At 41.4% G+C, this 12,318-nt stretch overlaps 1 protein-coding gene across 2 annotated transcripts in view; it reads right to left on the bottom strand.

The window, feature by feature from the left end:
- rgs3a (regulator of G protein signaling 3a) overlaps positions 1-12,318 on the bottom strand; it is a 138,141-nt gene that overhangs the window by 39,137 nt on the left and 86,686 nt on the right. For both annotated transcript variants that reach the window (XM_025062383.1, XM_025062385.1), the window contains one exon: positions 788-1,750. In XM_025062383.1, coding sequence (XP_024918151.1) covers positions 788-1,750 — 963 coding nt within the window. The remainder of the gene's footprint in view (positions 1-787; positions 1,751-12,318) is intronic.

Genomic DNA, 12,318 nt, shown 5'->3' on the forward strand with positions numbered 1-12,318 from the left:
GCGCGCGTAAAAAAAAAAAAAAAAAACTGCTGTGGGAAGAAAACTGGGAAGAAAGACACTCGACCAGGAGGGAAGTTGAGTTCAAAGATTGTTGTTGTTGTTTTTCTTCATGTGACATCATTATTTGAGAATATGAAAAATCACTTTACTATTGCAGTAGTCAATATGGTAATATTTGTCAAATGTCCTTTCAGACATACCCCACCTGGAGGTGGAATTGAACCTGCAACCAACATTGCAAGTGGATTCTATTCATTCAATGAAGAAAACTGTGATTTTTATTAACCACTTTTACATGTTTGTTTTGTTTTGCTAAAACCAAAAAAGATCTAAAAGTAATGAAATGTATGAGCTGCACTTTACGTAAGAGTAATGTTATGCTGGTTCTCAACCTGTGGTCCGTGTACCACTGGTGGTATGTGGGCTCCCTCTAGTGGTACTGGGCACAATCAGATTGAATTTTTTTTTCTTTTCTTTTTTTACTAAAGTGTCAGAAGTCTGGTGGTACACCAAATGAATACCTGAAATCACTGCAGTACTAGCTAGAACGTTCAAAAAGAGAACTGTAAATTAGAGAGTATTTACAAAAGTAGACCTGCAGAGACAGGAGTGGGCAAAAGTGAACCCTTTATGTAGTTACAGGCAGCAGCTGTAAAATGTTATTTTATCATAATTGTATTTAATATAATGAGGAAAATTAAAATGTATTTATAGGCCTATATTAAACTAGCAGTATTTGTAATATTTGTAATATTTTCTCTCAGTATTTGTGTGAGTCTCGACTCACCTTCCTCCCAGAGAACAGCATGCACAGCTGATGCATGGAGCCTCCGTTCTTGGTCAGCTCTTTCTTCAGGGTTTTGGGCGACGGCAGAGTCCACCCCCCCTTGTGGTGAGTTCCTCCGGCCTCCAGGCAGTTGATGGCGTTGTCAGAGGTGAAGCACGGCGTGCGCGGATCCTGCAGGAGGCTGCCCTCGCTGTGCGTGCGTCTGCGCAGGGAGTTCTGCACCCTGAGCCCGCCTCCTCCGTGTTTCTCACAGGTGGCGCCCTCCACCATGCTGCGCCGCTTGCTGTCAGTTCGCTGCAGGTAGGCGTCGTCACTGTCCCCCTCCTCGTCCTCCTCCTCGGACTCATCTTCGTCGTCTTCATCGTAATCCTCCTCGTCGGTGTTGGGCGAGGAGAGGGCGTCGGCGCTGTAGGAGCGGTCGAGGCGCAGTTCAGGGATGACAAAAGAGGAGGAGGAGGAGGAAGGTGGGGCGTTTGTGTCCGGCGGCTCTGAGGCGTTGTCTTCATCTGTGTTTGACACCAGCAGGTTCAGGTTGACCTCCTCCTCATTGGCCTCCTCCTCTCCTCCGTCCTTCTCCTCTCCTTCACTGAAAATACTCTTCCTACTCATACCATCTTCCTCTTCATCCTCTCTGCTCTTCTCCTCTCTCCAGATTTCCATCTCATGTCCCTCTATGCTCTTGCAATCCTCACCCTCGGTGGAGGGAGGAGGTGTAGGAGGTACCTTATGTTGCTCCTCAGACCCCAGAAGGCTACCCAGGGGCATGTAGATATCCTCCAAAGGGGTGAGGGACTCTGAGGGGTGAGGGCTGCCGAGGGTCGGAGGCTCCGAGGGGCTTGAAGGATATACACTGCTTTCCTCACCTTCTGAACCACGGGCAGGAAGGTGGAGGCAAACACCTCCTCGATCTCCTCCGACTCCGTCCAGCTCACATGAAGGGGCATCCACCTTAGGCTCCAACATCTAGAAAGGGCAATAAAGGAAAAAGTAGGTGAGAAAAGTCAGTCAGAGAGGACTTGGTGTTCGTTAAAAATCATTATCACCGGCAGCATCCCAAATCGGGGTGTCAAATATAAGGCCCGCAGGCAAATACCGGCCCACTTGATAAATACAGAAACACTTCACATTCAGGAAATGTTTTGTACAATTATATTTAAATACATATAAAGGTTTATCTAATAATTTTTTTTTTTTTTTTTTGCATGAAAACAAAGAGGAAAAAGACAGACTCTTTTGTTATTTATGGGTAATTATGTTATGATTGTATCGGTCCGGCCCACTTGACATCTAATTGGGTTGTATGCGGCCCCTGAACCAAAACAAGTTTGACAGCCCTGATCTAAATCAAGCAGCTCCATTCATCACATCTATTTCCAGCCTGTGGGTTTGATGTCTGTTCATGTGACTAAGCTACACTTCCAGAATCAAATCAACCTTCTTTTTTTTTTTTTCATTAGTGTCTGATTAAGTGTCTGACACTTCTGCTGGTCCAGACTCTGACACAGAGACTCTTCCCCAGACAAGACCGAGACCAAGAGTCACACGTCAGAGTGAAACATTAGCCACAAATTCAAAGAAAAACCAATAAAGTAATTTTTTTATTTTTTTATTTTACACCAGCAGGAGGTGAACTGAGAGACAGAGTGACTGAGAGACAGAGTGAGACAGTACCTCTGGACACTGACTGTATATACGGAGGCAGGCGATAAAAGGATCAAACACAAATCTTCCCATCTGGGCCTGAGACTCGGGCCAGTGCTAAATTTGCTCATTTTCATTCCACCAGACCAACAAAGAGCCGAACAACCAAACGGGTACATTTGAGAATACAGTTGAGAAATGCAATAAAGTTCTGTTTCAGCTACATTAAACTGATTGAGTTCAACTGTGGTGCCTTAAAAACTTTCCTTTTATTTTCTTTATTTTACTAAAACAAGTGCACTCATAAACTCAGCACATCCCATAACAGAACCACTGGTGAGTGGATCAATAAAAAAAGCACTTCTTGTCAGTGACGCAGCTGTCGAGGCTGGATGTTGTTGGTCTGAGTACTTTACAAATTGCTGATCTAAACAGGAAAATATAAGGTCTCCATTAAGTTGCATGAACTCAGTGGTTACTTATTTAGGGCGTAAAACCATCGTACTGAAAACCACTGGTGTACATTTGAGTTCTGGGAAGAAGCAGCTATTATTTTAACTATGATGAGTGGCCAATCCTGAGACACTTGATAATTCATGATGGACATCATTTATTCATTCAACGCATCACCCACTGAAGGATGGATGGACGGGTGGATGGATGGACGAATGGATAAATGGACGGGTGGAAAGATGGATGGATGTCATTTATTCATTCAACGCATCACCCACTGAAGGATGGATGGACGGGTGGATGGATGGACGGATGGATAAATGGACGGGTGGATGGATGAATGGAAGGACGGATGGATGGGTGAATGGATGAATGGACAGGTGAAAAGATGAATGGATGGACGGACAGATGGATGGATGAATGGACAGTTGAAAAGATGGACGGGTGGACGGATGAATTGATGGGTGGATGGATGACGGATGAAAGGATGGTTGAAAAGATGGAAAGATGGATGATGGAAAGATGGATGGATGAATGGACGGATGGATAGATGGACAGGTGGATGGATGTATGGATGAATGGATGGGTGGATAGATGGACAGGTGGATGGATGGGTGGATGAATGTATGGATAAATGGATGGAAGGATGAACGGATGGACGGATGGATGAATGGATGGATGGACGGTTAGATGGATGGATGAATGAAATAAGCATTTAAAAAAACCTCCTGCAGACGTGAGTCAGCGATGACTACACTTCACTAAGTCTCTTTTTGCCGAGACTTATTTAACCTGCATTTTGTGTTTGTATCTTGGAATAGAAGACAACTTTATACTCATACTGTTATATTGATGATTTTTTGTCTAAGACTTTTTCTTTAACACAGAAAGATTTGTTTTCTTCTAACTCATCTAGACTTCTCTTCTCTTAATGAGGTGGAAATGAAACTGACTTTTTTCCAGTTTATTGCATATTTACTGAACCCCAAAATAAAAAAGTATGAGAGTAAAAAAACAGTACCAACCCTATTGCATAGTTATGGAACTGTTGTAGAATTCCACTTTTGCCGCCATGTTGTCTGTTTCTTAATGATCTCGGCTTCGACCAAGAGGATCAGTGTGGTCGAAGCGTTCTGTACAACACTATCACTGTACAAGCACAACACACGGAAATAAACCGGTTTACTAAAAATACTCCTTACACAACGACCTCCTAAGTGAACTTGTGCAATCGGTTCCGTGGAATTGATGCTACCTTCGTCAGGACTGCAACGATCCGACGATGAAAGGCCTCATTGTGCCGGGTCAGTTGACCTACAGTATGATGACGGGCTGCGGTCACAAGACACGGCCGCTCTGATCGCAGATAAAGCTGCCTTCTTTCAGACGGTTCGCCTGACGTTTCATAAGCTGTTTGTGAACTTCTGCTACATGAATATGACGTTCCCCTGTCGGGGCTGACTCTAAACTTTTAACCCTCGCTTCATGAAAAGGCCTTTGTTAGGTTTCAGGCAGAAAACATCTGAAAATGTTCTTAATAAACAATACGCCACGGCCTGGAATTTGAAAAGTAGATACCGTAATTTCCGGACTATTGAGCGCACCTGGATATAAGCCGAACCAACTAAATTTAGAATTATTAAAAAAATATTTGTTCATATATCGGCCGCACTCCTCTATAAGCCGCAGGTGAGAAAACTTAAATAAATAAATAAATGTTTTTTTCACAGTCCCTGTAACACGACTGGTTACCCATTAGCTCTTTCCTGCTTCGTAGTTGGACGGTTGCACAGGGGAGACTTAGTGATCTGCTCCAGAGCGGAAGCTAACGTTAGCTCCGGGGCTAACTCCCTTCACTTCGTGCTTGTCCGCCTCAGAGGTAAACAGAAACAGGGAAGTTGTCTTTATAATCAGTCACACCGAGCACAACAGAACATAAACAGTGTTTTACCAGCTCTACTAGTGTAGCACAGTAGCTGCATCATTGATTAAGCCGCAGGGTTCAAAGCGTGTAAAAAAGTAGCTGCGTATAGTCCAGAAATTACGGTATTCAGTGGTATTCAGTGGGTTTCCTACCGTACTGATTCTGTTTTTCACAGTATGATCAACATGGTGCTCATTTACATACAGAGAGTTGTGAACTATGAGTTAGCTCAGCTGCATGTTGACACACTCTGAAAAGGTGATTTTCTGGATCCAGGGACAGAGCAGGGAAACTCCGGTGAGAATTTGACCTCATATGATTGTAATCTGGGCTACGGTGAACCTCAGGGCTCTGATCTGAGCCGCTCTCTTTTCCTACTGTTCCTGATTGAATCCATCTGCAAATGTGGCCTTTAACTCCCAAATGATATATTGTATATTACATTGACCTTTAAGAAGATCATGCCTCCAACAAATCCAACTGATATTTCCCCCTCGACTCGCCGTCTGTCGTCTCACATCTGTTGTTTGTGTGTAAATATTAACTACTTTGTGGGGAACAAAAATGTGACAATAGTCAGTATGAAAACCTCATGTCCCCTTGATATGACTATACATATATATATATACATACATACCTCTTGATGTGACTATACTATACATGTAAATATATGTACATATATAATGATATTTCCTTTTCTGAACGAGGTTAAGTTCTGCTATTTACAATCTCAGGAAACCAAAAATAAAAAAACCCCATTTATTTAAATATGGTTAATAAAAACTAAGGACATTTAGACAGAAGAAAAGGTTTTCCCTAAATAATTCACTGTTCGGGGATTTTCTTTTTTCACTTCACAGATCTGTCACTGTTTGTTTACTGGCTGCTTCTCACAGTGAAGACGTGTTCATACAACAACCGTAACTAACACAGAGGTAAAATTATAAACGTGACTAGTCTTGGTGGACGACCAACCCAGACCAGGTCAAACCCTCTCAGTTTCCACTGTAACCCCCCTCTAACCTCCCTCTGGACCGTTATCACAGTGGTGACATCTGCCCCTCACTGATGACGTCAGGTGTATTTTTAGAATGAAATGCTCATTTATTCGATGTCCCCTCTGGAAGTGAAGCCTCTGGGGTTTTTTTTTAAATATTTGGACCTTGCTGTGAGGCCGTTGTTGTTATATTTGGAAGAATCGTAAAATGAACGACATTTTTACCCCATCAAATTCAATATGAAAAGTTTGACTTTTCATTTGATTAACAGATCTCAAAGCCCGTCTCCAACTCCATGAGCCTCACTTTACAAACACTAACTCTTAAGATGCTGCTCCAGACCAATGGAGTCGCCCATCCTTTGTGACACGCTGTGGTTGGCAGATGCAAAGACACTCACACACAAAACCCAAAATATTAACACTGTGTTGTTTAAGTGTCTCCTGACTTGTGTCTAATGTGTCTTAAGATAAGAGTCAAAACATTAATGACCAAAGACTTTGTTGTGACTTTCACTGCAGTGCATTCCCTCAGTCCATTAAAGGATGATGTTCAAGAGGTTGAAAAGAAGAAGAAGAAGAAAAAAAATCCTGTGTATTTACAACACGTAAATGTCCATGAATTCAAGCTACTGAACAAAACCAGCACTAAAAGGAAGAGAGAGTGGGATGCTGGGAAAGACATTAAACAGATGAGGGAGAAGTGGAAGTGGAGACGACAAGCAGGAGGAAGACAGCGGAGGAGGAAGAGGAGGAGGAGGAGGAGAGACGTCAGTGACAGTGACATAAAAACTGAAAGTCAAAGTGCCAGAGAGGAAAGAAATACAACCTTGAATCATGGAAAATGTGTCCCTTTCTGCCCTGGTGGAGACAACCACAAACAACGGTGAGACAAAGAGGACAGTGATGTCTGTGTGAATGAATGAGCTTACAGTATAGTCCTCAAGAGGGTGTGTTTGGGGGGGGGGTCAGATGAGTTTGTTTTTGTCCATAAATGATTTATCTAACAGGGAAGGACCGAGTTTCTACCCTGGTTGCTGACTAACTGCACGATTTTAAAAATCTGCCTCATAATAATGTCAGGAGAGCCGGCTGTTTCGGAGTGAATTTTCCAGTAAATATTCCCATTTGTCCCATATTGTTATTTTTGGGGGGGGGGGAGGGGGGATTATTTACAGTCATCTCTGTGGACAAATCTCAAAAACCAGAAAAGTCAAACTGAGTTTTTTTGGATCAGTGACGTAGGCACCTGATGATCTCATGCTTAATTTAATAAACCGAATATTCTGCTTCGCCGCTGATGCATAAAAGGACTGTGGCTCACTGTGAGGAACGATGAAGCCTTCTGATATGTGCTGCCAAAGAGCTTTAATCAGACATTACCCTGTGGTCAGTTGCTATAATAAAACATCGGATGTCATCTCGTATCAATATCTACGACCAACGGCCATCGGACGTCTCATGATTGGCTCTGTTCAACTGCCTTTCCTTTAGTGTAAAAGTTCATCTGGTCCTGGGTTCTTAAGAAAAATATCTCACATAAACCAAAGCATATGCAACGCTGGCGCTAACATGGGGGAATTTTTCGAAAGCCAAAGAAAGGACAAGACAGGAAGTTCCATTCAGTCTTAGACCAGACATGAGACACGGCCGCAGGGACAGTCGTGATCTTAAACAGTTTTATTTGTCCAACCAGATATTTGCTGTTATTTTTATGTCTCATTGCCATGTAGCATGGTATAAAGTTAAAAAAAAAACTTGTTGTGGCAATTAGCCGTTAGCATGTGCTAACCTTTTATTTGGATCCATACGGCGCAGCATTTAGTCACTAAGTCTTGAGGGTTTTTTGTTCAAATTTATTGATTTATGTTATAAAAATGTACTTGTGTACATCTTTCATCAAGTCAAGCAAGATTTTGGGTATTTTTTCTGACATAAACATCATAATAAAACAACATTTTATTTAAATTCTGTCTGAATCTCAGCTCCCAGTAAATAATCACATTATTGATTAAGCATTAAATGTGCATTCTGAGGTATTAAACATCATTATATCTCAACTATCAAAAAGATCGCAATTCACCAGCGACCAATACGGACAACAAGAAGACGTGGCATTTTTACCTGTAACTGTGCTACACCTGACACCTGCCGTAATGTCACCAGGGTCCCTCCAAACAGTTGACCTGAAAATGACCTCACAGTAACGAACACCAACAGTGATGGGAAAACGAATCATGTGCTGAAAGTTGAACTGTCAAACCAAGAGAACGCACACACTCACGGGCGGTAACCTGTGCGAACTGTGTCCCACAGTTACCATGGAAACAGAGACCCCGCCCTGGGACGCGGCGCTGGTGCACAGCCTTCAGAAGTTAAAGATGTCAACTCTGAACTCGCCGTTCACTCAAACCTCCAGCAGAGGTCATTTGTCCTGGTGTCTATTTGAGGTTTCAGTGAGACACAGCGCGTCTCCAGCGTTTCCTTCTCTGACTCGTTTAATAGAATAATGGTTACATTTGGTCGTCAGCACGCTGATCAAACTCATCCGTCACCTCAACGATTTCAGCTCCGGTCAATCAGTAACGATGTTAAACCACCAGACCTGAGTGCTGTGTCTCTACGTCCTTCTCTGTCCCCCTCTCCTTTAGGAGGGACAAGTCAGTCTAAGTGATGTCCCCACTCTGGCTGCAATAACCTTTACACACTGATTACCCTTTCACTGCTGACTCAGTGCATTAAATTAGACTAAAGACGACAAACACAGTGAGAGCAGGAAATGGAAATGAAATCACACTGAAAGTAAAGAACATCCCACTTCATGGCTCTGCATCATAACAACTATAAGAACTTGTTTGTTTGTTTTAAGAGAATCTCCTTATGGTGCAGCATTTGCCAAGTACCAAAAAAAAAAAAAAATCCATCTCACTCTAATGAGATTTCAGATTCTTCTCTCCTTTTAAATAATGTAATTAAACAAGTGCTGCGTGCAGCATCGACGGGCCTCCAGCGCCTCCTCATGGCTGACAGGGCTCCAGCTGACTACCCGGGGACGCGGCCTCAGCACTGCAGGTACAATGAGCGTGGACTCCATACATATGCAACTCATATTTGGTGAAACTTTGACATGTACGTATTCTCCCCCTCCTGACTATAGATGATGCTGTCCAACATTTTTACAGCCTTCGTCTTGGACAGAACTATATTCTGGTGAATTTATGCCGTTATGTCACTTTTGTCCAAGTTTAAAAAGTTTAAAAAACTTCAAACTTGTCTGTTTAGATTTTGCAGTTTCTGCGTCATCTTGACAAAAAAAAATCATCTTGACAAAGAGGTAAAAACACCTGTATATGAATATACGTACATATACGAATAAAACCCACATTTCGAAATAGTGTTAAAGAAAAGTTAATTTCTTTAGAATTCATTTTATTGTAATAATTTTGTTCCAAGCCAACAGCAAGATTTTTATTTCAAATATGATGTGTGATTTTCCTCCTTCATTCCAGTTCTATCTGTAAAACAGTCATATATAACATATATATTTTAACATTTATGTTGGAAACAATGTTTTGAAAAGAGGATAAAAGGGAGTAGAAAAATATGTGGCTTTGCTATACTAAAATATAATATAAATATATATATAGATATGTATTTATACCAATTATCTATGTATGTTTATATACGTATATGTGTGTATATATTTCTATATATTTGGACTGTAATTATATATTTACAATATGTGTGTGTTTATACAGTATATATACGCACATATATATATACTTATATATATAATGAGACAATCAACTTGAAACTTTTCTCAGGTCTTCCACTCTGGGAGTTGAAATCAGTCAGTGATTTAAAGTCTCGGTCGCGAACAGGTTACTATGCAGCGAGGTCATTTCCTGCGCTCAAGTGTCTCTGCTGGTGATATACGCTGCAACATTTAATACAATAAGTGCTACTGATGGTGTCCTGAGTAAAAGCAGTCTTTAACTGACAGCATTGTGGCGCCATCTGTATTTATATTAGCTCAGCTCTGTTTTGACACGTAATGTCCGCAGCAATTTGCTGCCTGGAGATTTGAAGGCCATTATTGCCTTGTGTAATACCAATAACCTGTTATGAAGCCTCGCCGTACTACAGCCGATCAATGTCGAAGAACGACAAAATCGCATGCGCCACAATGCCCCAGCTTCAGTTAGCCTCACTTCTCTGTTGATGTGAGTAGATACCCAGTTATATCGATGGACGTGTCAGGACCTGCGGTTGTTGCAGGCCAAAGGTAAGGTGTTGTAGGGAACACGTGAAAACTGGTGCAGAGAACACAAGACGAGTGTGAACAAAAGAAATATATATGTTTAGGGCCTCCTAAGAATTCACAAAAACAAATATGATAAAAACTATAATATGAAAGTAATATGAAAGAAGAATCCATTGAGGTCACGAGAAATAAATTTAGTATATGTCCATGAAGACTGACTGGTGGTCTGCCACTGGCTGAAAATCTCTGAATTGATTCAAATATTGCAAACTGCAATCAGTATCCTTAGTAGGAATACACCGATACTGAGGCCAGTAAAGGTATCGAGCCCGATACCGATACTTATACAGCAAAACGTGCTCTGTCAGTGACACGATTGGTCAGCAGCGTTGTGTGATTTCGTACTACAGTTCAGTGTCTCACTGTTGTCATGTGTAGTTTATTTACGGAGGTCGACAATGTCACATGTTTGGAGATATTTTATCTTCAGGGACAAAGACAGGAGCAAGACCTACTGTAAGATTAGGTCTGGCAAAATATGAACAATTCAACTGACCTTGTTTTGTTTGTTTTTTTTCAAATGGATTAGATGTCAGTATAAAAGCTCTGCTCACTTTCTGCTCAGCTGCCTGTCTTAACATCTTAACATAACATAAGTTTGATTTTTATTATGTGTTTTTTAATGGCTTAAAACACGTCAACTTTTTACCCAGAAATCTGTGATACTTCTATACCACTGTCTTTCAGTTTGGTGCAGTTTTATCGAGACTCAAACTAAGGGAATACAGTATCTCAACATCTGTAAGTACACACAAAAGAGAGTACTCACACTGGTATTGCATGGTAAAAATAGTATCAACCTTAATCCATAGTTCCCAGTGACCTTTTGGTAACATGACCGGACAAAATTTCTGCTTCCTCATGTGGGCGTTTTTTTTTTTTTTTTTCCGATTTTTTTTTTCTTGAGATGTTCCGACAAACATCTTACCTCCTGTCTCTGCATTTAAAAAACAAAAGTGTAGCAGCCTTTCCTGGAAAATTGGTTTGTTCAAAATACCAAATAAAAGACAAGCAGAAGGAGCTATGGTTCTTCTGTGGGTCGTGCTCTTAATCGCATCACTTAATGTCAGACTAACTGGTTCAGTGGTTTTTTTTTTACTGATCCCAGTTAAAGACACACACACACAGAGAGAGAGAGGGACAATAATGGAAACATGTGGTCCTTGGTGAAGGCAATGAAAATGTATTAGCTCACAATGCTGCTATTCATCACTGAATCAGTGTAACAGGAATGTGAGTCTCACTCTCTTTAGTCCAATCCTGGTATTAAACCCTGGAGATGTCAAGTACCGTCTATTAGCATTCAATCTGCTCTCGTGCATATTTCAGCAGTGACTGGCGGCTATCTAGTGTAAACCCAAGTTTGTGTTTGCGCTGTTTGAAAGCCAGTGGTATTTTGCGACTGTCTCAAGGCCCGTGGTACCTTGAAAGATCAAGATTCATGATTCACTCCTCAAACAGAGGCTGGGAAAACACAGAGAGGAGGGGGCATCCCAAGATGCAAAGACATTATTGATAGCAGCTGAGGGTTGAGACAGAAAATGTCATTGACGTAACTTGCCCCGTGACGCTGGCCAGCCAGAGACAATATGACCACTGTGAAGAAAAGGAGTGGGAGGATGGAGTGTGTGTGTGTGTGGTGTGGGAGGGTGGGGGGGGCATGAAGAAGGGGAAAAGAGGAGGTGGTGAAAGGGTTAAATATGCATGTGTGCATGCTCACGCATGTGACTGAGAAACGGAACACAAAAAGACTGAGTTATGCATTTGGTTTTAATACATACTATGACTGGAATTAATGTGATAAGGCTAACTAACGGGACGCTAACTTCTGTCTGTTTTTTTTTTGTTTTTGTTTTTTTGCTGTGATTGAAACAATTGGTTGGAAATATTTCCATGTTTAACAGCTAATATTAAAACTAAAAAGAAGCAGGATGATATATAAGTTTAGCAGAATTAGCCTAGCTAAGCTTGCATTTGACTACAAATGCTAGATTAGCTAGGCTAAGCTTGTTGACTAATTGAAAAATTACAAACTCCTTGCGTTCCCTTGAACTACATCACTTATCGCGAATTACGATGTAAAATGTGGCAAAAGTAAAGGTAGCGCGTGCTGAATCTTCCAAGAAGCAAACCCGAGAAGAAATTTTTGTTTCCCAATCGGAAGATGATGGTGGGGTGTTCATTAGCAGCAA

The sequence above is a fragment of the Cynoglossus semilaevis genome, chromosome 14, assembly GCF_000523025.1.
Source record: "Cynoglossus semilaevis isolate Cse_v1.0 chromosome 14, Cse_v1.0, whole genome shotgun sequence".
In the NCBI taxonomy this organism is placed as follows: domain Eukaryota; kingdom Metazoa; phylum Chordata; class Actinopteri; order Pleuronectiformes; family Cynoglossidae; genus Cynoglossus; species Cynoglossus semilaevis.